Source organism: Lactuca saligna, chromosome 3 (assembly GCF_052625555.1).
Source record: "Lactuca saligna cultivar CGN05327 chromosome 3, ASM5262555v1, whole genome shotgun sequence".
Taxonomy (NCBI): Eukaryota; Viridiplantae; Streptophyta; class Magnoliopsida; order Asterales; family Asteraceae; genus Lactuca; species Lactuca saligna.
The window spans coordinates 24,105,781-24,133,690 of NC_136419.1; the positions used below are offsets into that span (position 1 = coordinate 24,105,781).

General features: G+C 33.0%; 2 protein-coding genes across 2 annotated transcripts; one reads left to right on the forward strand and one right to left on the reverse strand.

Annotated features, from left to right (window-relative positions):
- The first annotated feature begins 1,347 nt into the window (after nucleotides 1-1,347).
- LOC145034809 (sodium/hydrogen exchanger 1-like) lies at nucleotides 1,348-5,064 on the forward strand. Its single transcript, XM_078983326.1, has 15 exons — nucleotides 1,348-1,517; nucleotides 1,734-1,972; nucleotides 2,150-2,268; nucleotides 2,364-2,461; nucleotides 2,582-2,641; nucleotides 2,732-2,778; nucleotides 2,876-3,070; nucleotides 3,190-3,236; nucleotides 3,330-3,396; nucleotides 3,498-3,598; nucleotides 3,683-3,784; nucleotides 3,876-4,014; nucleotides 4,116-4,178; nucleotides 4,273-4,356; nucleotides 4,448-5,064. The coding sequence occupies exons 2-15, from the start codon at nucleotides 1,766-1,768 to the stop codon at nucleotides 4,799-4,801; spliced, it is 1,683 nt and encodes a 560-aa protein (XP_078839452.1). The 5' UTR covers nucleotides 1,348-1,517; nucleotides 1,734-1,765; the 3' UTR covers nucleotides 4,802-5,064.
- An 8,226-nt stretch (nucleotides 5,065-13,290) lies between these two features.
- Nucleotides 13,291-17,333, reverse strand: LOC145034811 (sugar transporter ERD6-like 16). The gene is made up of 17 exons (XM_078983328.1): nucleotides 16,921-17,333; nucleotides 16,743-16,805; nucleotides 16,549-16,638; nucleotides 16,137-16,196; nucleotides 15,956-16,021; nucleotides 15,787-15,852; nucleotides 15,610-15,685; nucleotides 15,465-15,529; nucleotides 15,297-15,389; nucleotides 15,098-15,178; nucleotides 14,915-14,999; nucleotides 14,781-14,827; nucleotides 14,600-14,662; nucleotides 14,420-14,479; nucleotides 14,071-14,184; nucleotides 13,816-13,930; nucleotides 13,291-13,739 (listed from the first exon to the last, which is right to left on the reverse strand). Exons 1-17 carry the CDS (start codon nucleotides 17,110-17,112, stop codon nucleotides 13,624-13,626), a joined length of 1,452 nt encoding a protein of 483 aa, XP_078839454.1. The 5' UTR covers nucleotides 17,113-17,333; the 3' UTR covers nucleotides 13,291-13,623.
- Nucleotides 17,334-27,910: the final 10,577 nt, after the last annotated feature.

Consider the following 27,910-nt stretch of genomic DNA (forward strand, 5'->3'; position numbering starts at 1 on the left):
TTACCAGCAAAATTAATTAACTTTAAAAAAATATTAAAAAGATTATAAAAACACAGTGATGTTTTTATCTGTTTTGTCAGTGTAAAAAAATGATCCGAGGGTAACAAGGTCATTTTAAAAGCAGTTGGTGTGGACTTAGTAAAAGAGGCGTGGGGAAGGGCAAAAATGGTGCCTTAATGAAAGCCCAAAAAGTGAGCGAGTGAGAGCGAAAGTATGACAGTAATGAGTGGTCAGCATGGAAGCATAACGAAAAGGAAATGAGTGCGTGTAACCTGGTATGAACATTATTATTTGCTTGTGGGTCCTCCAACTTTTGTTTTCTCCTTTTTCAGCCCCTCTTTTCACGACTCATACATTTGAGACCCATCCCCACTCCAACCAATTATCACCTTTCCAACCCAAACATTCAAAGTCTTCTATATTCTTTCCCTTAAAGAAACTTTCAAAAGTCAATCTTTTTAAAAAGTTCATTATTTAAAATTGCGTACATCATTACAAATGAATTAGTGTTAATAGTTGTTCTCTCTTACATCCTTATTGAAGATTATTACTGTTGTTTAGTGTAACATAGTTTTCAAAATTATGTGACATTTAAATATAGACATATAGTAATTTTACAAACATATTTTAACATTTTTTTAAGAAAATCACAAAGTAAAAGGCTTATAATTATAATCTTATTTTAAACAAGTTAGGTTATGTTTGACGTACCAACCAATAGCTGAAAAACTAGTTAATATAAATAGTGTTTGAAAAAAAATTCTTGATAAATTAGTAGAAATATATAATATAACATAAAAACACAATAGAATATGTTTTTTTATAATTAATTAACAATATAATTAGATTTTTTTTTTAAAAAAAAACTTATGAAAAGTTAGTTTAACTAGCTTTTTAAAATACTAGTTATTAAGTTTATTTGTAAGTTTTGTTAATTGTTAAACATAATAACTTAAACAAATCAAAAAATAAATTAACTTATCATCAACTATTTGTGACAAACCAAACATATCCTTATTATAATTATTAGAATATCTTAGAATTAAAATAGTTTCCAATTAATCTTCATGATTTTTCAATTTTATTGTTCATCATATATTTTTCTTATATTAAGAATGTTACTAATAGAGTAGTTTACCACTCGCATAAAATTCAAACGACAAAACATGTAGAAGTTATATAAGGGACTGATCGTGGCATAGTTGATACTATAGGAATAACATTGATTATAGCTAAGTTGTAGGGACTCGATTTGTACGTGTTGGATAGTTCAGGGTCCTGAAATTCTTGAGCAATATTTAAACTTTCCCCTCTCTTCTCTCTCTCCCTCCATATATGAATACCTCCACTACTTGTTCGTGGCCTTCCAGCATTCTCCTTTTTTTCTCTGGAGAGTGAAACCTAATATTGTCGCCGTTCGTTCAGAATTCGTATTCATTTTTTTGAAGTATTGAAATCCAGGCCGAATCATCTCTCTGTTACGTTGTTCAAATTCGTTGATCTATGCTATCGTTTTGGTAATTTCAACTCTATACATGGCTCTGTGTGTGTGCGTCTGCGTCAGTATGTATTCGTTTTTTGGTTTAACGCTCAAATCCGTATGTATCCGTTTTTTATATAATACAGAAGTGGGATTGTATAAATAATTGGAGGTGGCGACCCCATTGAGGTTTTCATGTGTTTATTTATCGACGTGATATTGTGAATTTCTAATTTACGAATTGTTTTGACAGGTGAAGGGCTTCTGATATTGGTCGTTAGTTTGATGGAAGGGCCTGATCAATTGGCTACAATGGGGGCTGATTTAGGATCATTGGTTGGAAAGATGAATTCTACTACACTTAGCACCTCAGAGTACGCTTCCATTGTTAATATGAATCTGTTTGTTGCTCTTCTTTGTGCTTGTATCGTGATTGGCCATCTTTTGGAGGAGAGCCGGTGGATGAATGAATCTATTACCGCCCTTTTCATCGTAAGTATATTTATGCTAATCATAAAACCGAAACAATACGTTTATTTTTCCGGAATTTGATGAAATCGTTATAGATTTAATCACAGGAGTTCTGAATTCTGATCAAATTTTTTTGTTGATCAAAGGAGAAAAAGAAATTTGAATTTAATAGTTACTTTTCGTGGATGACAATGACAGGGTCTATGCACTGGTGCTATTATTTTGCTAAGTACTGGAGGAACAAATTCACATCTGTTTGTCTTTAGTGAAGACCTTTTCTTCATTTACCTTCTTCCACCGATCATCTTCAATGCAGGGTGTGTTTTACTCTTTTCAAAAGTTATATATGATTATAAATTATGATCTGTTTGCTTTGAATGTTTCTATTTTCTTTGCAATCAAAAACCAACAGGTTCCAGGTAAAGAAGAAACAGTTTTTCCGCAATTTCATGACCATTGTGCTATTTGGTGCTATTGGCACTGTAATATCCTTCACCATCATCTCATATGGTATAAACCAACATCTTCACTTTAATACAATCTCCATTTCATATTCTTATCATATGATAAACTATATGTAGATTCTGTAAATTATCACATATGAACAATTTTGTCTAACTTCTTTTACAGGGGCTATAAACATTTTCAAAAGAATGAATGTTGGCTCTCTTGACCTAGGAGATTTTCTTGGTATCATTTACTCCTTACTTTTTTTTTTTTTTCACTTTTCATTAATGTCTCTTAATTTCCTAACATTTCCAACTTTTTTTTTTCTTCCAGCCTTAGGTGCAATCTTTTCTGCAACAGATTCTGTTTGCACTTTGCAGGTCAATAATGAATAAACATCATTAAGATTTTATATAATCATAATTAAAGTATTAGACCCTGTTTGTGAGATAACATATATCTTATTTAACAATCCAGGTGCTGAATCAAGATGAGACCCCTTTATTGTACAGTTTGGTGTTTGGGGAAGGGGTAGTGAATGATGCCACATCAGTAGTGATCTTCAATGCAGTCCAAAACTTTGATCTAAGTAGAATCACAACAAGTGATGCATTTCAATTAGTTGGAAATTTCTTCTATTTATTTGTCACAAGCACAGTCTTAGGAGCTGGTGTGAGTCTCATCTATCCATATTCTTAACAATTTTCCTAAATATTCATCATTTAAAAAAATTAAATTATATCTTGGAAGACATGATCATGTGATGTGGCATTTTATCTCTCTTTATGCAGGCTGGGCTGCTAAGTGCTTATATTATAAAAAAATTATACTTTGGAAGGTACATAGAATTATAGATTACATCTTTTTTCTTCATAAGTTGATATTTTTATATAAAGAAAAAAAAACTATTCTTTGTGTTGCTGAATTATAGACATTCAACGGATCGAGAAGTTGCTATCATGATTCTAATGGCTTATATGTCATATATGCTAGCTGAAGTAAGATTTTTCCCACATTTAACTTGCAACCTATATTAGTTAATAAGCTTTGGGTAGTTAGTTAGTTAGTTACTTAATAGCACTTATTCTGTGTTTTGCAGTTATTCTATTTAAGTGGCATTCTCACAGTATTCTTCTGTGGAATAGTAATGTCTCATTACACTTGGCATAATGTTACAGAAAAATCTAGAGTCACTACCAAGTATGCCTACCTACTCTAATTGTAACACTATATTTTTGAAGAACTCATTAGCTCATCAGTCTCTATACTCACTCATATTTTCAGGCATGCCTTTGCAACATTGTCGTTTATTTCAGAGCTTTTTATCTTTCTTTATGTTGGTATGGATGCTTTGGATATTGAAAAATGGAACTTCGTACAAGACAGGTATTGCATAAACTGATGTTAATGATACAAAAATCGTAAATGCCCTTCTCATTCTTGTCATAAATGTTTTTTTTTTTTTTTTATATATCAGCCCTGGAAAATCAATAGGAGTGAGCTCAATTTTACTGGGGTTAGTTTTGGTTGGAAGAGGATGCTTTGTTTTCCCCTTATCATTTTTAGCCAACTTAGCAAAGAAGAATGCACATGAGAAAATTACTTTTAGGCAGCAAGTAAGTATGATCTTATTATTAATCTTCATGTTAATTTCCACTTTAAGCATCATACCAAAAATAAATCCTCAACTTCTTACCTTAAACTTTTATATTTTAAGGTTTTGATTTGGTGGGCTGGTCTTATGAGAGGCGCTGTCTCCATGGCCCTTGCTTATAACCAGGTCAATTATATAATATTTTTTTTTAAACCATGAGTTATAACTTGTATCATGGTTTTAAGTCTCTACTAGTCTATAACTTTTGTTCATGGTCCAGTTCACAAGGCTAGGTCATACACAGTTGCGTGGGAATGCAATCATGATAACAAGTACAATCACTGTAGTCCTTTTCAGTACAGTGGTAAAGTACTCTTAGTCTTGGTTTTACTATTTAACATAAGATGTTTGTTTATTTGTTTTTTTTTAATATTTTGTTTTTTTTTTGGGGGTAGGTTTTTGGATTGATAACAAAGCCTCTAGTGAGGCTATTGCTACCTCCATCTAAAAACATGTCGAGAATGGCTTCCTCAGAGCCAACGAGCCCAAAATCGTTTGTGGTCCCGCTTTTAGGAAATGAGCGGGACCCGGAAGCTGGTGGGGGTCAAGAAGCAACGTCAGTGCTCAATCCAGCGAATCTACGTGTGCTTCTTTCAACACCTTCTCATACAGTTCATTATTATTGGAGAAAGTTTGATAATGCGTTTATGCGTCCTGTTTTTGGGGGTCGTGGTTTTGTCCCGTATATTCCGGGGACACCTACGGAACAAAGTGTTCATAATTTGATCCCTGAAGGGGGGAATAACTGAAAAAACAAAACGGGGTTTTAATTTTATTTATTTTTGGGATATTATATATGGTGCTGGATTTGTTGTTTTTTAGGGCAGACTTAAAAGGAGGCAATTAAACAGATAGTCAAGTGAAGTGAGTGATGGTTTGATTCAATTTTGGTTTTGTAAATTATGTTGTTGTTTTATTTCATATTTATATATGTGTAACAAATCTCATGAATATTTGTTTGATTTTGTATATCTCATTACATATATCAATGAATATGGATATTAATATTGTACGCTGTCCATTATCTGTATTGTGATATCATGATAAATTAAATGGAAAAAATATAGAAACTCAGACTTTTCAGTGTTAATTAAATGTCGTAGAGTAGCGACATATTTTCAATTTGTATACCATATCTCTTTAAACATGGAAAAAAAGGTTCCACCTTGCAGCGTGATTATATTTTTTGCTTGCACAACTAAAGTTGATTATGTGACATCTAAATGGCCACATGTCATATGTGTGGCGATCGCTATGGGTAAATAATGTAACTTTTAAAAGTCACAAAACATATTTTCCGGTTTGTCTAACTTAGGTCGTTCTTTTTTCTTACACGTTTACTCATTGTACTTTCAAGATCTCTCTAATCTTTATAGTGATAAAATAATCATAATGCCCCCTCAATTGTGTACCTCTTTACCAAACACCCTTTTTGTTGCCCCTTGTGATCCCCTCGCTGGCCACCACCTTCCTAATTTGGTCTACTCTGTGCTTCACACACCACAGCAAATCTGTCGCTGTGCGATGGGATTTAACAACGGATTTCCCATGGATCAAAACCGTCGCATAAAACGGCATAGGAAAACTTTACCCATGATTAGCGACCGAACTAGCTGTCGCTAATTCGATACAATGTGCAAAACTTGGAAACCAAACAAACAGCCACAACTTTGTCAGAGATTATCAACAAATATTTTGCCAACAAAATTTCCCAGGGATTGATACTAGCGGCAGATTGACCTCAAATGTGGTTGATGTACATAATTAGCGATGGTGGTAATAATTTGATGGCATGATTTGACCAATAAGACAACGTAGGCTGTCGAATCAAAAGCGCATCTTCAAGGTATGAAATTTTGTTTAATTGGATTCAGAGTCATTTGACCAACAGGATAACAAAGGTCATCGAATAAAAAACGCATCCTCAAGGGCAAAATAGTTTTTTTAGGCAAAATAGTTTTTTTAGGTAAGATAGGAACCAAGTGCGTAACAAAAACAAACAATAGAGACCTTCCGAATTAAAAAATTAAGTTAGGAATCAAACGTGAAAATTACCCTAAACCATAGGGACCATTCGTGTAATTTACTCTAAAATTAATTTTTTCTGTGATTTATAATTTTTAAATTAATACTAAACATAAAATTTAATTAAAAATAAAAAGCATTTCATTAATTAAAATAAAACTTACATTAAATCTAAAATTTAAAAACCTAGAAAATAATAATAATAAAAAACAACACAAACTAAAAATCAAGCAAACCAACAACGACCTACGGAAAATATTTTTTCATAACTTTTTCCCTCTTCTTGATCATGAGCTCGAGAGATGATCAATGTTTTGCCTCAAAAACTTCATATCCTCAATTTTTTGTCTCTCAGCCCGCTTCTTTTTCCTTGTTTCTTCTTTTTCTTTGTCGAAAACCAAACGTTCAGAAAATTAAGATTATATCGATCAAACAACGATGTTATTTTTCGCATTTCGTCAATGTCCACGCTGAACTTAGATGCACACGAAGAAGTCCCTTTTCCCTTTCTCTTCGCTTTGTCCATACCCATTGGGCGGATAATTTCTTCTAGCTCGAGTTGGTCGTCCTGATTTAAATCTAGACCGACCCGGGCATCGGAGGAGGTTGTGTAACCATTAGAGTCCGTTTTCGTTCGCTTTGATTTTTGGACTCCAAAAATAAAATTTTGCTCGTATTTTTTCCACCTAGGAGATCGGACCAATAATTTTCAACAATCATGTCACTTGAATGGTTTTCCGACTTTCTCAAGGTAAAACTGTAAAGCTTCTTGAAGTATTTTTTTCGTCGCATTGGCCGCTTTTTCATTGGGTTTTTAGGTTGTTGTACAACCCGTTTATTTTTGAAACCCCCTTTGCTATTTCTCAAAACCTCGAATTCAGTTGATGTTTCGTACAGTAGTCGTCGCCTTTTTCTAGCTCATCTCGAAATTGTTCTAAAATACGAAACAAAAAATGCTCTCCCGGTTGTGCGTTTCCTTGAATCTAATCTTCAGAAATGTCACCCCAAGCTTTGACCAAAACTAACACTTCGTGTGGAAGCCATATTGTCGGCTTTTGTCTTCCCGGTTGTGCGACACCCTCACGCGCTTGTTTTTTTCCCTTTACGTCTTTGTGGGGGTGGTGTTGGTTGAGTTTCGAGAACCATGTCTTCTCTTCCGAGTCATATAACTCATCGACAAGTTGGCGTTGTTGTTGGGTTTGGGGTTGAGGTTGATTTGACGATTGTTGATCCGGAAACGCAACAAAGTTTGAAAACATTTGCGGTGAAACATTTGGAACTTGCATCGGATAAACTCTTTGTGGTGATGAATCGATAGCAAAAATATTTCGAGAAGGGATGTTTAAACTCGAACCATGACTTTTTTTCCTTCGATCGGAAGTTAGGGTTTGATTGTCGGGATTCATTTTTTTTTTTAAGAAGAAAATAGAAAGAATAGAGAGTTTGTGTGAATGTTGTTTGATGGTAAATACTTGTGTATTTATAGGTGTTAAAAAAGGTTTAAAAAATAATATATATATATATATATATATATATATATATATATATATATATATATATATATATATATATATATATATATATGCATTTAAAACCATTTAGCTTGCATCAATAAATAAATATATTTACTTTTTTACCGTTATTCAACGGTTGAATTTCAAAAAGAAAAAAATCACAGCCAATCACAACCTGAGAGAGAACGCGGGAGATGTTCCCCTCACCCGTTCCCGCACAACCCTTCCCCGCACCGACGGTGCGGTGTTCCGCCAGGCGGGAAGCTTCTCACGGGTCTTCCCCGCTCCCATTCCATCCAGCCTATGCGAAAGACATTAAAAGTGACTTAACATATATTATATATTTAAGTGTTTTTTTTGTGTCTAACCTTTACTCATTAATATAAGATAACGCCCTTGAATGTAAAGTTATATCTTTATTTCTTGCTAGTAAATAAATTCTTCAAGCATCCATTTTTGGGGGTCGGTCGTACTTTACTAGATGATGACACTTTAATAAATAGTGCTTATACATAATAAGAAAAAAAATGATGCGGTCATTCTAAATATCATGCTTATATGTAATAAGAAAAAGACGATGTTGTAATTCTAAGTGAAGATTAATTAAGATATGGTAGAAGAGGTTTTCATAAATTGAACTGATATTTGCACAGCTCTGTTTATATATCCACAAGTTTTTAAAGGAAGTTGACGACACTTTTCATTTATATTTAGAATGTTATCTAATATTTGAAAATATATGCTCTGATTTTAAGTAAACCATTACACAACTCCAACGATTATGTACAATTGTGATTTGCAAACCAATTAAGTTGTAAGCATTTTCAATCCACCCTAAACTTCATTTTTTTTCTCATTTCTTTCATCTTTCTCCTCCAACCCTACCATATTTTCATCCTCATTTTTGGATATAAGAATAGTATTTTCCAATATTTAGGAGAATTCATATCTCTAAAAATGGAATTGAAAATTTGATTGTCAATTTTAGTCTATCTCATTTTTATTTTACTTATTTGTAGTTTATTTTTATCTACTAATTATAATTTAAATATAATATTTAATATTTGTAATATCATGTTATATAGACTTTAATATTTATTTATTGAATTCATATAAAAAAATTTAATATCTACTAAAGACTTGAAACTTGGTAATATAATTTATAATATATAGTAATCAAATATGATCGTGATTTTGATAATTTATTATAAATATAATCTTATTTATTTAATAATATTTCATAATAAAGCAATAATTAATTTAAATTTATTATGTATAAATATTTTATTTATGGTAATATAATTTGTAATATTTTTGTAATGAAAAAAATATAATATATAATTGTTAAAACCTAATTAATAAATATGTATATTTGACAATATATACAAGTTATAAAAATGAAATATTCTATGAATATATTTTTTTGTTGTGATTATATGTAAACTAGGTTACGATTTTTGGTTGAATTATGTTAATTTTTGTTGAATGTTATAAAGTATGTTGCTATATTTTGTTGATTTATTATGATTATATGTAAACTATGGTACGATTGTTGGTTGAATTTTGTTAACCTTTGTTGAATGCTTTAAAGTATGTTGCTATATTTTGTTGATTTATTCTTTTCTTTTTTTTTTTTTTTTTTTTTTTTTTTTTTTAAATTTGTTTAATGTTATAAAGTATATTGTTATGTTTGTTGATAGATTGAATCATTTTATTTGTTTTTGGGTAAATGAAGAGGAATTTGTTGAGAAGACACCACAAATTAATTTAATTGATGATTTAGAAAAAAATGATCAACCAAATCTTAATAAATGAAAAAGAACAAGTATCAAAGAAAAAACAAGTGGCAAAAAAAAAAAAAAAAACACAAGTGGCAAAGAAACATCCTCTTGTTGGGACACATTTGATAAAGTTATGATAGAAGAGGATGATGATGTCAAAATAAGACATGGGAAATGTCATTGGTGTGAAAGGCTACTTAAGCCCGATGTGGATAGAAATGAGACTTCTAGTTTACTCAAACATGTAGGTGGGTGTAAACAAAACCCGACTAAGCTACATGATCAAACTCAAACCAAATTGAATCTAAAGAAGGAGACAAATGGGGAGACTAGTGTTAAAACATGGAAACATGATGATGCTAGAATCAAAAAATCATTACGTAACCTTTTTGTGGTAGGCGAACTACCTTTCAAGTTCGTTCAAAACAAGGCTTTTGTGGAATACACCAACACACTTAATGCTAAGTTTATGTGGTCATCAAGACATACGATATCCCGGAATATTTCCAAGTTTTACATAAAAGAAAGAACCAAAATTCTTCAATTTTTAAGTAACCAAATACCGCTATACATTTGACAACAGACATCTTATACTTGGTGGTCACGTCTCACTTCATAGACGAGAATTGGATAATGCACAAGAGAATTATAAACTTTTGGGAGATAGATAGCCATAAGGGAGATGATATGGGCCGAGAATTACTCGATTGTATTCGCGGATGGGAAATGAAAAATGTCATGATCGTTACCTTGGACCTTATCGTAAAGTTGTCTAATTTTTATGAGGGTGGAAAGAATTTCCAAGTTAGGTGTATGACCCACATTTTAAACATTATCATAAAGGATGGACTAAAATACTAAAACTATCATGTTTAGTGTATCCAAAACGCAGTACGATATATTAGATTGTCACCACAAAGAATAAACAAGTTCAAGAAGATTATAAAAGATTGTGGATTACAAACGAAGAAGTTTCTATGTGGTGACACCCCTACCCGATGGAACTCGACTTTCAAGTTATTGAAGTTCGCATACCAGATTTGAGAGGCATTTATGGAATTTGGCATAAGAGGTAATATTTATTTTTAAGTTATATTTCTGATTTTCAGCATGATTTTTAAATTTTTATAATCTGTAAAAAAAAATTTAAACAACCAAAACTCATTCGTTTTAAATGGGATTGACATGTGGTTTTTTCCAATGTTTAGTTTATAGTTGGTAGACGATTTTAGACTATAATTTTGTTGTTTTTGGTGTAATATTCAATGATTTATAGTCCTTTAAAGTTGAGCTATCAAAGTTGAAATATTTTAGCTTTTCAGCAAGAATTTAAAAAATTTGTAATCTGTGAAATTTTTTAAACAACCTTAACTCATTCGTTTTAAGTCACATTTACATTCAGTTTTTTCCAACATTTAGTTTACAGTTTGCAGATGAATTTTATACTATAATTTTGTTGTTTTTGGTGTTACGTATTCAATGAGTTACAATCCTTTAAAGTTGAGCTATCAAAACTGAAATATTTCAGTTTTTCAACAATATTTTTAAAATTTTATAATCTGTGAAAAATTTTAAACAACCATAACTCATTCTTTTTAAGTCGGTTTGACATGCGGTTTTTTCCAAAATTTAATTTGCAGTTTGTAGATGAATTTAGACAATAATTTTGTTGTTTTTGGTGTTATATTCAATGAGTTACAATCCTTCAAATAAACTATCAAAGCTGAAATATTTAAGCTTTTTAGCTATTATTTTAGAATATAATTCTGAATTTTATGTATCTTTGATAGATAAATCATATGCAAAGGATCTCGATAGAGAAAAAGTATGATTTTGAAATTGTAACAAAAATGGTAAAGTTCTTTGAAAAATTCAAGACAAAAAAACATAGCTTGTTTCAGCTACATCAAAACCTTTGGTAAATCTTTTTATCCGGGAAGTCTTAGATTTTGACATACATCTAAGAAAGTGGTCAACCATTTTTTTCTCAAAATGTTAAAGGACATGAAGACGAAATACGACAAGTATTGGGGTGCATACAACAAGATGAACGATTTTATGTACTTTGCGGTTTTACTTAATCCTACCACCAAATCACGTTTTTTTGGTACATGCATTTAAAAAAAAATGATCTGCTACATGTAAGCACGATAAATGGTCTGAAAGGTTGAGAATAAGATGGAGAATTTATTTATGACCTACATGGAACGATTTGACAATAGTGGATCATCTCAACAAGAAGTGAGTCAAATAATCATTGATGTTGATGATGATAATAATTTTTCGGCGATTTTTTTTGTATGAGAGGTAGCAACTCGGATCCAATAGATAAAGAGTTACAAACTTATTTGAAAGAGAATATAGTTAATTATAAAAAAGAATTTTCAATTATAGGGTGATGGAGAGTAAATGCGACTAGGTTCCCGACAGTTGCTCGGATGGCGAAAGATGATTACTTTTTTTAGTCTTTCATAGTTTCTTATAAATTAGTGTCGTTACAATTTAATTCTTTGTTTTTAGACATATTGGCGATACATATCTCAAGTGTAGCGTCTGTGTCCGCGTTTAGCGCATGTGGTAGAGTAGTAAGTGAGTACCGGACTAGTTTATCGACATTGATAGTTGAAGCTTTGTTATGCACCCAAGTTTGGGTGAGAAAGTCTACAAATCCGATAATTGACGACGTTGACGACATTTTAAACGATGATGATATAACTTTGAGTAAAAAAAATTTACAATCTTTGTTCTGTTTTTAATACAATTATTACTTTTTATTAAATACTAACAACATTTTCATTTGTGTTTATGTAGATATTATACAAGCTTTAAACATGTTAGATGTGAATGACAATGATACGGGGAAGAGGCTTGTAGAAGATTAGATTATAAGTTTATGAAGTTTGTTAGTTTGATTGATTTTAAAGTTTAAAGTGTGATTTTTGGTGTTACGGTAATACTTTTGTATGTTTATACTAAGATTGTTAACTTTTGTTAGTGAACTTGATTTATATGTTAGTTGCTTTTATTTGGAAAATTAATTTTGCAATTTATAATATTATAGATCAAGGTAGATTAGTTATGCACGAAACGGAAATATATTCATTTTTACAAGTTGTATCATATCAAACCTAAAAACGTATTCATTTTTACAACTTGTAACGTATTAAACCCAACAACATATTCGTTTTAATGAGTTGTATCAGACCCAAAAATTTATTTTAACGACTTGTACTCTATGCAAGTAAAGTTGTATCAGTCTAACCGTATCCAAAAACAAGAAAAACCGGACCCGGACCTGGATTATGTAAGTCTCAATCCGGTTCGATCCACGGTCCACAATATTTTTTGAAACCGGTCCGGTCCATAAACCAGTTCGGTCAGGTTCAGTCCGGTCTGGTCCAAATGCTCACCCCTAGTTTCAAGACTTCTTCATTGCTGCCATCACTTCTTCTTTCCCGCAACTTCAACTGTAAATTTTTTAAGTTTATTCTTTCCTCCGGCGACCTCAGCTTTTAATTCTTTTCTCTGGCGACCCTACTGTTAAAGCTTTTATTCTTCTTCTTTTTGAGATGGAAAATTGAAACGGAAACGGGATACTGAAATTTGGATACCGAATTGGGGATTCCATTCTTTTTATTTCCTTTGACGACCAAAGTGTATCTCGCTCTACATTTTGGAAATGGAAAATTGAAACGGAATTGGGCACCAGAGAAACTCTTTTATCTGGTTCTCACCTTCGAAACGTATTTGTGTATATGCTTATACTAATAGTAGAATATGTTATTATGCTTATAGTAATAGTAGAATATGTTATTTATAAGTTCTCTATTTGTGTGAACATTAATTCCTACATATTTGAACATTTAATCATATTATTTACATAATCCAAACTTCCTTGAAACAGGCAACCAAATCTAAAAAAAAAAAAAAAAAAAAAAAAAAAAAAAAAAAAAAGGTACCAAATTGGAACACCTTTTTCTATTATGTCTTGGAAAATATTTTCATTCCTCAAAAAAAAAAAAAAGAAACCAGTATAGGTAATTTCATTACAAATCGATAAGCCATCGAATCTCTAATATCACTACAACAAAACATACCAAAAGAAACATACAAAAAATATATAACTAATTAACATATAAAAATAAATAATGGAGAAAACCAAACCAAAAATTGACTAAAGCAGCCCGTATTCGTCTATTAGATGTTACTAGGACTATTATGCCTTTTCTTTTAAACTCCAAATAACAAGAATTACGAGTTGATAGTTGCTTGAATTTCTTCCAAGCTTTTTCCTTTGGTTTCTGGCACCATTTTCACTACAAACACAATGGTAATAATACCAAATCCCGAAAACAACCAAAAGGTACCTACACCAACACACAAACGCAACAAAAATCTTTAGACCATGAATTCAAATTCTAACTATATATAAGTAGTGCGTACCCTCAGGACTCCAATTGATGAGGAAGTTGAAACTGTAAGAAACCACCCACGCACCCAACCAATTCACTAGCACAACAAGACTCCCTGCTGCACCTTTTATGTGCAATGGAAATATCTATGCGAACCAAAATACAAAAGGCATGCATGCACCCGTTTGTTAAATGAAACTAGGATGGATGCTATAATATAATATAATAAACAAAAGTATATATATATGTTCCTATTACTTAAAGTAACTAAATTTTGAAAGGTTACCTCAGACATGATCAGCCAAGGTACTGCTCCCATTCCTATTGAAAATGCTGCTATGAATACCAGAACACCAGAGGCAGCAAGAAGCGGAGCCCATCCAAGGAACATGGCTTGTCCCTGGATTAATCAAACACTCAGATTTTTTTTAGTGTAGCAAGAAATAACAATGTACTTTCATTTATTTGTTTATGATATATAGCATCTTACTTTCATTTCTTTCTATTACAATGTTGTAATACGAAGAAATGAATGTAGGAATTAGGATGCTATATATATATATAATAAACATATAAATAAAAGTATGTTGATATTTCTTGCAAATATATAACCCATATAAGCAACGAGCATGAACCATGAAATAAAATGCAGTTCCGGTAAGAAAAACGCCAAGACATGTCCCGCATGAAGAAATCTGATAGGATAGCAACAAACAAAATGTTAGTTTTTTTTGCAATATTTATAACCCTTGACTTTTGAGAGTCAGGAGTATAAATTTAATTAGTTCAAAGGTTATAATCTGCTCTGTACTTACCAGAAGGAGAATCCTTCTTCCTGATATGTCCAGCAAGATCATGCCAACAATCGTGATAGGAATCTGGATTTAACAATTAATAATATATTAACACAATACAAATTAAAAGAATAGAACCAAGAAAAGAATTAGGACTTAATGGAGAAACACTATTTATTCTATATTAAGTCGTTCTTTCTACCTGAATCAAGGCATAAGCAATGGTTCCAGATTTCCCTGAGGCAAATCCTGTGGATAAAAAGTGATCACAAAATCATTAAACTAAGCAGTTAATGATCATATGTTCCAAATTAAGTCGTAATTAATTTGGGTTACCAGCAGTTTTAAAGATTTCACTTGCATAGAATCCGATTCCATTTATTCCACACCATTGTTGGCATACCATCAATCCAACACCAATCTAAAACGTGCATGCATAAACCAAAAACAAATTCTAATAGAATAAAATTTATAATTCATCAAGTAACTAAAGAAAAAATAAAAATGTCCTTTGCTTACAATAACCGGTTTTATGTATCTCGCATCAAACAAATCCAGTACTCCAGCTTGAGGAAGTTTTTGAAGATCAATTATAGTTTCCTATATTTATAAAAAAAAAAAAAAAAAAAAATCCCACTCTTTGGTCAGATCAAATTGTTAACTTATCAATTTTGCTTTGCACTAAGTTAATATAGCAGAAAAACTATAACTATATTACATGTATCTCTTCGGCTTCAGCAGAAATGTTTGCTTTTGCTCCACGGAGTTGGCGTAAAGAAGATTGAAATTCTACTTCACGTCCGACTTTTGCCTAAAATAATATATAATTTATCATCTCCTAAACTATTAAAAAAAACCCTAATTTTTCCAATTTGTAAGAACGTACGAGCCATCTTGGGGATTCTGGGATAAACATTAGGCCAATCACCAGAAGAACAGGGGGAACGATTCCTGCAAATCATATATTCAATCACTTGTAAGTTTTTGGATTCATGGTTAATTTTTTTTAGTACTTTTGCTGTTTTACATACCGATTAAAGCTAAAGATCTCCATGTAACAATTGTTCCCACCAAAAACGATATTGATGAACCAGTTACAATCATGAGCTGCATAAATTATAAATTAATTAACAGAAAAATATGAAGTACTGATACTAACTGAGCTCCATGCTTATTCATAGTAAGGAAATTTAAGGGTTTTAATTAACCTGATTGATGGTTGTTAGCCCTCCACGAAGCTCTTTTGGCGATATCTCAGCGATATATATTGGGACCTATACATATGTGTGTTAATTAACACTTTAATTTTCATATGTTTGTGGAGTTAATATATAGCGCTTATTTCAAGTTTGAATGTAATTTTGGCAATTTAATTACCACATAAGAGAAAATTCCTATTCCATATCCAGTGAAGAACCTGCCAGTATCAAGCGAAACAGCTCCCTGAAGTAAGAAAATAAAATAACTTGAAAAATGCATAATTGGTTTGATATAATGTTGGAATTTGAAAATTAATTAATAAAATTAGTTATTATTATGATAACTGTGATTTAATTACCATGGCAAAATAGATTGCAAGCCATCCTGCTACGCAAAACACGGAGGACAATGCCATTGCCTGCATGTGTTGTGTTTTCATCATCATCATCATCGATCATCGATCATGGATAGTAGATAATTAATTAAACACAAGTGTCAGGAAACATGAATCTCTGAATATATTTCGCAGGTTGTACTTCATGCAGATATAGTTGTACAATACCATCACATGTATATGACAGTCATGTGCATGTGTACATGTTACATGATAATACTATATTAAAAGTTCGTTCGTCAACATGCATGCATGGGGAAAAATCATTCTTGAAACTTGAAGAAAACAATTAAAACAAATTGAACTGAAAATCGTAACACAGAAGCTAGAGTCAAATCAATGAAGCACTCTTTATACAAAATGTTATAATTCATACCCCTTTTCGACCAATTGTATCTGCAATTCTACCGCTGGTGACTGCTCCAATCATTGCACTGATGGTTACTATCGACCCGAAAAGGGCATACTGCATGAATTCATGATACGATATATTAAACGATTAATTATAGAATCCATCACAATTCACAATCAGTAATTGTGATCAATTGATGAAGAACAATAGCGATTTACTTGAGCAACCGATAAATTTAAATCAATGCTGAGAGCGGCTTGAGTAGGAGCAGTATATCCCACCTGCACAAGCACAACGATTTCAAAATCCACCAAAACAAAACCCTCGTTCTTCTTCTTTCGCAGATTCAATTCAAAATCAAAATCAAAATCAAACAAATTGCTTTGATCAACTTACACACGTTCCGAATTCGAGAGAGCCACACACCGCAACAGCCGTGCTTAGAAGAACCATCGCGATTGAGCCTGAAGCATTTTGATCGGTTTGTTTAGAACGATGGACGCCTTTTGAACTATCGTCTATAAAAGGCTCCGCCAATTTTTCGAGCCCTTTTTTATCCCCTCTCTCAACGTCTCTATGCGTCGCCATATTATTAGTTTGTGTGGATTTCGCTCAAATGGGGACAATGAAAACAGGCCTAGATTAATATATATGGGAAGAGAAGAGGTAATGATTATGGTGGCGATAGGAGAATGACGATTTTATAATGAGTATGATGAAAACTTCAGAAACACCACCAACATTGCCTCATGCATCCATCAATGGCATAAAAGAAAAGAAATAATGGGTGGGATGAATTTACGCTGAAATTCATGAAATTTTGTTCGTTTTTGAACCGTTTACACATAAAATGTTTTTTTAAGTACTCGGTCTTTCCATGTCCATAATATCTCTGACCAAACACGTTCCTAATTTAAACATATTTTAAGTAAATTATAAATTCCATCCATAAATGTGCTTGTTTTTGGTCTATGCATAAGAGTGATCACGATTTTGATCATTTGAGTTAAAGAAAATTGATAACCATATTCTTTGAGCCGCATATGCGGAATCCGCCCCAAGGCCCGTTCATGATTCATGATTTTTTGGACATGATTTGAACAACTAAAACTTCTATGTTAAATTTCACACTTCAACAAGTAATCTCCATCACTGATGGTTAATTAAATTGCGTTGATTTTAGTGTCACTATATTATTTTGGAAATTGCAGATTACATACTTGAATAAAACGAATTTGATATCGGTTCGACCAAAATGACAGGTGGGTCCTATGGACAACGACCCTAGCAGAGTCTAAGGACAACATCCATGGTGGGGTCCCTAGGTGCCACCTCATTTTACCCTTGCGAGATCGTAGGGGCAGTGTCCCTAACAGGGTTCAAGATCTTGAATACTTAACAAGTTACAACAACTTTTTTCAAATGTAAGCTAAAAAGTTGTTTTCTAAATCTAATACAAAGACTTTTTGGTGTAATCATCCCTTGGTCATTCACCTCTTATTTTTACTTTGTCACCAAGGTGTTACTTTGTTTTTCCTCGCTCTTATCCCACTCATTAAACCTAGAAAATAGTCACTTCCTACTTCTTCTAACTTTATACTGTCCACAACCAGGAAATACCAAATACAATTGTTTTCAAAATTCATATTAAGTATAATTTTGTTTCAAATTATCAGAGTGTCCCAAAAGAAAACATCCGAGAGAATGCACGCCGTGCCATCAAGCCTTGCCCTTGGGCTCAGATGTACTTGAAAGAAATTCATAAACTGTAACCTAATGCTTAGTGAGTCCTTCATAGCATACCCCACACATAATCCACATAATACATATCATATTAGCTAATAAGCTACATATATATCACAGAAGTCATGCATATAAACATATAAGGATGTCGTGGAAACCTTCCAAGGTCTTACACCGAGTGTCACTGGAAATCCCTACGTGGTCTTTACTAGCCGCCACTGGAACCCCCACACGGTCTTGGCTAATTGTCGCGGGAACCTCCACACGGTCTTCACTAATCATAGACATATCATACGAGCTAAACAAATATACATACTAAAGTGACGTGGAAACCCTCCAAGGACTTAAATATAATGTCATGGGAACCTCCTCATGGTCTTAATATATTGCCCCAGGAACCCCCGGGGACTGTCATACAGATATCCTAGAAACATTTCACATAACAAACTATCGATCCATATAACATTAAATGGACCGGCCTTGGTGTCTTCGACCCATTAGTATGATGAGAAGACTCACCTCTGTCTGCTGAATCCAAAAGTTGCTCTCCTAACAGTCTGTAATCCTTTGTGCTGAACAATCATATTATTACTCAAGGTTAGGACTAAACACTATCCAATTGTAAACCCCACACCCAAGTCCTTTCATAAAAGCCCAAAGAGTCTTCCTTTGTTAATGGGCCCAAGGCCAATGTCCAAAATCATTAATGGGCCTCATGGCCCAATAAGGTCCAACCAACGTATCCATGGCCCAAAATAGATGACCCACTAACTCCAAAACGTGATCAGACCCCAATACTATTTAGGGCCCAAAAGCATGCAAGCCCAAAATAAGTCCAAGTTCATCTGTTGTGCGTACGCCTTGCATACCACCCTGGTACGCGCCGCGTACTGAGTCCCTGGGCAGTACGCGCGGCGTACTCTAAGTTACGCTCGGCGTACTAACAGATTAAGTACTTTCTTCCATTAAGTGCTTAATACTCGATGTTCTTACGTTCAATATCATATCTGAGCTTATTAAGACGTCCTAGGGCATAAAGTTGGCAACTATATGCCCTTACATGTTATATGTGACATAAAAACTTTATTCTTCACATTAGGACTTCATATAAGGATTCAAACTCATGCAAGGAGTCTAAATGCTTCCCAAGCTTGCACCTTTATGCACTTAGTGTGCTTACACAGCTCAGATCTAATCATATCAACCTTTGGAGTTGCTCAACTCTCAGGATGAGATCCAAAACCAACTAAAGGGACCATAGAGAAAACCCTAGCTAGATCTATTGAATAAGATGACAAGATCAAAGCTTTATACCTCTAGAAGCTCTTCAAGGTGAACTAGATGCAGATTCTTGAAGTTCTATTACACTCCAAGCTTGCTTAATGTAACGCCCGTAGATCAGGGATAGTCAATTTAGAGACGATAGGCGTTAAAAATGAATTTATGATGAAAGATTATTTAGAATGAATAATCTTAACTAAGTTTTAGTATATGTTACAAGGATTCCGTACATATAAAGAACGCCGAAATCCGAGTTATAACGAAGAAGTTATGACCTGTCGAAGTTTCGCGACAGAACCGGCACGACACAGCGCGACGTAAAAAGTGAATTTACGTTAGAGCGATATTTAGCCTTAGAAATCTAAATAAAAGTTTTATAATACGTTAAACTATGAGCGTGCACAAAAAGAACGCCTAAATGTGACTTCGTACAAGGAAGTTATGTTTTTTCGAAGTTTTGACTTAGCAGTACGCAGCCCGAATACTCGATTTGAGACCGAGTGGTTTTTAGTCGAAACAATCTAAATGAGAATCGAAGATCTCATTAACTGTAGTAAAACGATAAAAAGATAGGCGAAAACGGACGTCGAATGAAGAAGTTATGATTTTATAACGGAGTTTTCCTGTCCCGGCCTACTAAAAATAAATAAAAAAAATAAATTCAAAATTAGCCGACGAAGTCTAAACGAAAGTTGTAGAGCATAGTCTCACCTATGCGGGGATATAAAGAACATCGAAAACGAAGTTCATATGAGGAAGATATGAATTTTTGAAGTTTATTAAATATTTTTGATATTTAATTTAATTATAAATTAACCGATATTATCCATGGGGGGAGTCAGCGATCTGATCCACGTTACGCCCAGCGTAATTTGGGTTTCCAGCCCCCTATAAAAGGGTGTCGAGGGTAGCCGAGTTCTTTGCTCATTTCTTCCCTTTCTCTCGCGTTTTTGCATCGTTTTTCGTGCAAGAATTATCCCGAAGCCCCGGTATCATTCCCGAGCCCCGAAGCAAGTCCCGAGGCCCCGAAGATCCCGAGGAGTGCAATTCCCGAGCCGAATCTCTCTCCGCGAGAAGTTCGGTTTTTGTGAAGATCTTCCAGATCTACCGAAGAATACTACTTCTACAAGCCGTAGTGCTGTCCGATCATCTTCTGATCAAGTGAGTGTGTAGTTACTTTCTTCTAACGCATAATTATGAAGTATTTTATACGAAATACGTGTTATGTGTATAATATAAAGTTGTTTATATGTGTGAGTGTATAGTCACTTTCATCTTACGCATAGATATGAAGTATTTGCTATGAAATACATGCTATGTGTTTATACATTGTTTGTTTACTTGAGATGGATGCTGAATGAATGTTTTATACGAGTTTTTAAATAAGTTGTATATGTAATTTATATCTACAAATATGTTGGGTAGAACATGGGTAGATGAAATAGTTGATGTGTGTTGAAAGAATGTGATAAGAGAAAGGTGAGGATATAATGGTGATGATAATTAGGTGATGATAGATAGATGATGAATTACGAGTTCAAGCGATGTTGTGGCTACGTATTCATGCGATCATAGTCTATCCCTTATTATGAATTACGAGTCCAGGTGATGTTGTGGCTACGTATTCATGCGATGATAGTCTAACCCTTATTATGATTTACGAGTCCAGACGATGTTGTGGCTGTGTAATCATGCGATGATACCCTAACCCTAACTAGACATATATTGAGGGAGTGATCCCCGAATTAGCATTGTATATATGATATAGGCGATGATCCTTAGGAAAAGTTCTTAGGAACAAGCATATAAGGATATAAGATGTAAGGAGATGAGCGGTAAATATGATATAGGAGATGAACCTTAGGATAATATCTTTAGGGAATATTAAAAGAAGATAATGGGGATGGGTAATTGGGTTGGTTTTTTGATGATTGAATATAATAATTATATTATTGTGGGTTGAAAACCCTATATGCTCACCAGGCTCCCAAGCCTGACCCACTCAGTTTAATTGTATCACAGGTATCGATACGAAGCTGCTTTGCACTGAGAGATTAAAGGAGATGTAAATCTTTAGTGTAATTGAATGTAAGTTCTGTTTATGCTTATATGTTTGTATCGGAACATGACATCCCGAGGTTTTATTATTAAATGAAAATACATTCTCTTTGAGAAATGTTTTGATAAGTTATTATCATATCTTGTTTTGGGAACAAATTCCGCAACCGTTTTCTTTAAAAGATTACTCTGATTTTATAAAACAAAACATAAACAAATCGGTCTTTTCTGGCCGTGAAAATGGGGATGTCACACTTAGCAACTCCTTCTTTTTGAATGCACACTAAAATGGCCTCAAATGCACTCCTTAAGCTCAAAACACTCTCTCTAATGATCTTAGGGTTTTTAGGGACATTTAAAGGTGAAAGAGGCTGATTAGGGTGAAGCCCAAATGAGATAAAAATGCTTATATAGGTCTCAAGTTGGAAATTAGGGTGTGCACATCCATCGCGTACGCCCCACATACTCTTTGGTATGCGCATCGTACGTGCTTGCCCTTCGCGATCATCCGTGCGTGGTACGCTAAGCGTACTCATGAAGTACGCCCAACGTACTTAAGGGACTTACTATGCAATAAATAAAATTTCAAGGGTTTCAACAGTAATACCTGGTTTGGAGTGTTACATATTTTCTTTTTATTTTAAATAAAATTAAGATACTATAATTTAATAAAAAAATTATCAATAAACACAAAATAAAAAAATGGAAATATTTCATTATTTGATAAAAAAACATATAATTAAAATAAAAACAACGAAGTAAAACATAACACAAATAAAAATAAAAATGAAACTGATAAAATATAATATGAAAACAAGCCTAGACGATATATGTTTTCCTAATGTCGGCCTTCAACATTAAAACCATTTACAGTTCATTTCCTGAAAGGTGGTCGATATTTTGCCTCAAAAACTTCATATCTTTGATGCGTTGTTTATCGCGTGCCTTTTGCTTTTTTTTTTTTTTTTTGCATACTTTTTCCTTTTTTGGTCGATTTTTTTCTCAAATATTAAATGTTCGCAAAAATTTAAATTGTATTATTCGAAGCTTGTTTCCATTTTCTGTATTTCCCATGCTTGGATGAACCTTGATGCATATGAAGAAGACGATTTTCTTTTCACTTTGCCCCTACCAATTGGGCGAACAATTTCTTCTAATTCAAGGTTGTCGTCTTCATTTAAGTCTAACTCGACACAAACATCAAAAGAAGTTGTGTAGGTTGTCGTTGACGTTTTTGTTCTTTCTTGTGACATTCTCAATTTCACAGTCAGAAAAGACCGATTTATTTATGCTTTATTTTAAAATCAGAGTATTCTTTTGAAAATAATATTGAGGAATTTGTTCCCAGAAAAACATGATAAATATATTATCAAAGCATTTCCGAATAAATGTATTTTATTTGTATTAAAATATTGGGATGTCATCATCAATACCGAAACATAAGCATAAACAGACCTTACATTCATTTACACTAATGATTTACATCTCCTTTAATCTCTCATTGTACTGTATCTTCGCATCGATACCTGTGATACAAATAAGTTGAGTGGATCAGGTTAGGAAACATGGTGAGTAAATAGGAAAATAAGTTGAGTGTATCTCCGCATCGATACCTATGATATATATATATATATATATATATATATATATATATATATATATATATATATATATATGAACTCATAATAAACAATTTTACCCCACCCCATCGATCATCACAACGACACGATCCATGCTTTCGAATCTAAAATTAACAGTTTTACCTAATTCATACTCCCGGATCATATACGTCTTAAACCATGCTCTCGGATCAATGACAAATGACTATGTCCACTCCATACTCTCGAACTAGGGACAAATTACTATGTCTAATCCATGCTTTCGAATTAATGACAAATAACTATGTCTTCCCATACTCTCGGACTAAGAACGAATGACTATGTCTAATTCATGCTCTCGGATCAATGACAAATTTTAAAGTTTGACCCTCCATGTATATCTCACTCGTACTCATAAGGAGATACCACCCGATATTCATCCTAATTAATTTAGGTTTATACAATATCCTAAATCGTCATGTATTATCAAATATGCTCTTAACACGTATTTCAGGGAATAAAAAATATTTCACACACAACCATATATTTAATACTTTATCAATATTTGTATTAAAATCATGTTCATGAAATGGACTATGCAAACTCGAGCAACGCTTCGCTTCTAACAATTTATTTTCCTTCGATGAAACCTAGTATCATTATCATTAGATTTTAATCTAATATTTATGGCAACTAATTATTAGTCTAGATTTACGAATGATATTGTTTCATAAGTGTTAAACAATATTTTTCAACTACTATGTATAGACATGGGCCAGACATGAAACACCGAGGGCAGTACCATTTTGGCATAAAAGCTGTTTTGAAATCCAACAAACCTATGCGACCCTTCAAATCAGATTTTCCGTACTACGAGTAGTTAAAAAATATTATAATAACACTTTATATTTTATAATACTTAGTGCATATATTGTTTATAGGTTCATAATAACGATAATAAGCTTAAATATAAGCTATACTTAAAGCACGGTAAGCATAACTCTACTTATAGGTGGTTTAGCGAGAAACCGGACTTTGCGTGGGCAAAACTTCGTCGCTGAATCTTTCTAAAAAGATTCTTGTAGTGCTTCAGCGCTCACCTTACTATACTAAAACTACCGAAAGAGAAGTCGAATCACAAGGGACTGAAATGCTCGGGGATAAGAAGAAAAAAACTCTTGAATTAAGAGAATTGTGTAATAAATATGAGAGCCTTAAAGCCTTTTATTTATAGTAATTGAATTTTCAAAACTACTCTCTATAGTTTCTTACTGACCTTATAGTTATTTAAACGACTAAACACCCATTTATACTACTATTTTAAAAAGATTTAATGATATTTATACTAAACTAATTTCGAAAGTACTCAACACTAGTCTAATAACGACCGCATCGTCGACACATTTTTAAATATATATATATATATATATATATATATATATATATATATATATATATATATATATATATATATATGATTTATACTTTATTTTAAAATGTAAATATGTTATTATAAATTATAATTCGTTCATACGAACTCTGTTTTTGACGTTCTTTATATCCACGTGTAGCTATTGACAAGATCTACAACTTTCGTTTAGACTCCGTTGGCTAATTTTGACTTTATTTTTTGTCCATATTTTTTAAAAATTAAATGATTTTGCTAAAAATATAACTTTTTCGTACGGGCTCCATTTTTTGCATTCTTTTTCTCAAAATTCTTATTTTAAAGAATACTATGATTTCTTTTTGGTGGTTTTAGCTAAAAGTCAACAATTCTCTTCGTAGCTTTTTATGTCATACATTCGTTGTGTGCGACTGACTTTTATATCTTATAAAAAATAATATATAATTCATACGGAGTCGGATTTCTACGAAATTTATATTTTCAGGATCGGGAAGACGTGTACTTTCTAAATATTATATATATATATATATATATATATATATATATATATATATATATATATATATATGTTTTGACGCACTTATTTTCATGATCTATGAACGATTCGACTGATTTTTCATATATTATTATATTATAATAATCATGAAACACATAATATTTATATAATTCTTTTTTATTACGTCAAATAGGTTAGAATTATTGACCGTAACTATTTCTTTGTCTAAGATTATTTATCCTAGATAATCTTCTATAAAAAAAACATTTTTAACGTTTATTATGTATCTTAATTGATTAAACCGAATCTGCGGGTGTTACATTTTGCTGCAACAACTTCAACTTCTTTCTTTTGCATATTTTCCACTCATGGCTTATACTTTCCAAGCTTCACCATATTTGAATGACATTCCCTTTGTTTTTTCACAAAATAAATCATACATCTCGTTGGGAATCTTCATCACTTTGTCCGCTTTTCCTTTTACTTTTTAGGTTGTTGTACAACCCGTTGACCTTTGAGATATTCTTGTTCATCTTACGAAATTTTGTTGTCAATTGGTGTTTTGTATGGTACTCACCAAGACCCATTTCATTGCCAAATCGTTCGGTAACACATAGTAAAAAATGACATGCCGGTTATGAATTTTCGATATCCACATCCTCATATATCTCCCATATTCGATCTCCGCATCCTCGGGGATCAATAGGGGTGTCTAATTGGAGACAAAAAGTCGTTATCAACGTATCAAAATGAAAAATATTACTAATTGTTGTGTTTGAACTAGTAGCATGAGATTTCCCTCGACCAGATTTTGAGATAGCTTGTTGGAATCCATATTGTTATAAAATAAATGAATGAGAGAAAATATAAAAGGTGGTGTGATATTAAAATGCATGGTATGGGCAACAGGAGGTCCCGTTTTTCCGAGCTGGAACCCAAAAAAACGTCGGTATAACGGCTTGAACACCACCCATGATGTGCGTTATTAGCCGTTATGGCATGAACCGTTATCATGGCAACGGGAGGCAACGCTCAAAATCTTACAAACGATCGTAATTCAGATTGTTGAGGAATTGTAAAAAAAATTAATTTTACTCTCATATAAATACATATATTCACTCTATTTTTTACCTATACAATATCTTTAGTTCTCTCATCTTATTTACTTAATTTTTTACACACAACTTAACAAAATTCACATTCAACCAACAATGGATAAAAATCCGAACACTCCACCTCCAAACACAAGCACATCCATTCTGCTCGATTTCGCGCAATATATACGAGGGCTACGTGAACCTCCTCAACTCGAAAATCTCACCACAACTATCATTTTTCTAGCAACTTTTTCATTCCACAAACAAATCCAAACCTTCAACAAAACCTTTTTAACACCTTTGCTTCGATTCCACAAAACCACTACCCATACAAACAACCACACAACCACCACCCACCCAAAAAACGCAAAAATACGGTTGTCGAGGCATAAGCGGGAGGTAGTTGGAACCCTAGAGTGAGAGGGAAAAATAAAAAGGAAAGTGGCCACAGTTGCGGTCACGGATTACAACGAAGAACCACCCGTATGGTGGACAGCGAATGAGGAGCACACGTTGGTGGTGGCGTGGTGCGAGACATCAAAACATCCAACTATGGGAAACGATATAAGGAGATGTGGATTTTGGGAAGCCACAATCGTAAAATTTCACACAATTTTGAACAAAGGGGAGACATGTCGTAATCAGGACATGCTTAGTAGCAAGTGGGTTACACTTAATAAAAAGTGCACCAAGTTTAATTCTATCTACAACAAACGTTCTTCGCACAAGCAAAGTGGTGCGAATGACTTCGATGTGTTTAGAGCCACGAGGGAGCAATATCATGTCGAAGCGGGTCACGTTTTCGAGTACGACAAATTTGGGAGATTTTGAGAAATAACCCAAAATGCCTTAAGACACCAACATCATCAGAGATACAATCAAAGAGGGTCTTGTGGTTCGGGTTCGGGTGGCGTTTCCAACGCACGAACGCACATCGACCTCAACGCTAACACCGATGAGCCCACGGGCAACATTGAAGAGATCTCCCTGCCATGACGACCGATAGGGCACAACAAAGTGAAGCGCGTTCAACGACATGCGTATGAAAGAGAAAGTAGGATTCGAAAGCACGCGGAAATGAATGAGAAATTCGACGCCTACAGTGAAATCGCAATTAAAAAATATGAATTGTAATGTGAGCATTTAGAGTTCCTTCGTTAGCAAACGAAGGACAATCGAATGGCAAATGATTTGACAATTCTTCAGACAAGTGAGAAAAATACAGCACCGAGACAAATGCAAAGTGCTCTGAAAGATGAAAAAGAAGATTGAAAAGAAATATTTGGGTGAGGACTAGTGTATCATTATGTTTTTTAAATTTAGAACTATCATATTTTTTCCGTTCATTTTATTTGTAATGTCGTTTTAATTAATGTTATTTTTAACTTTAAGATTTAATTAAATTACATGTGTTGTTAATTTATATGTTTTTATTAATATTATGAAAAATAAAAAACAATTGGAAAAATAGAAATTAAAAATATCAAAAAAATAAAAGAAATAGAAAATAAAAAGTGTTATAGCATGTTATTTGGTGTTTCCAAATTGATGTTATAATATCATGTATAACTAGAATGGTGAGATGACAACTTTTGGTTATGATAACATGTTATCTACATCCATCGGTCTTAAATATTAAAAAGGGTTAGATATTTTATAGAGTGGTGAAATAGTTTTTAAAAAATAAATAAAAGAACAATGCAAA

Excerpts from the sequence above, each read along its gene's own strand:
- LOC145034809 (XM_078983326.1), top strand. The coding sequence starts at position 1,766 with ATGGAAGGGCCTGATCAATTGGCTACAATGGGGGCTGATTTAGGATCA. Across the intron at positions 3,785-3,875 it reads TGGAACTTCGTACAAGACAG|CCCTGGAAAATCAATAGGAG; the intron begins GTATTGCATAAA and ends TTTATATATCAG. Across the intron at positions 4,357-4,447 it reads TAGTCCTTTTCAGTACAGTG|GTTTTTGGATTGATAACAAA; the intron begins GTAAAGTACTCT and ends TTTTGGGGGTAG.
- LOC145034811 (XM_078983328.1), bottom strand. The coding sequence starts at position 17,112 with ATGGCGACGCATAGAGACGTTGAGAGAGGGGATAAAAAAGGGCTCGAA. Across the intron at positions 15,000-15,097 it reads GATACATAAAACCGGTTATT|ATTGGTGTTGGATTGATGGT; the intron begins GTAAGCAAAGGA and ends TGCACGTTTTAG. Across the intron at positions 14,663-14,780 it reads TTGCTTATGCCTTGATTCAG|ATTCCTATCACGATTGTTGG; the intron begins GTAGAAAGAACG and ends TGTTAAATCCAG.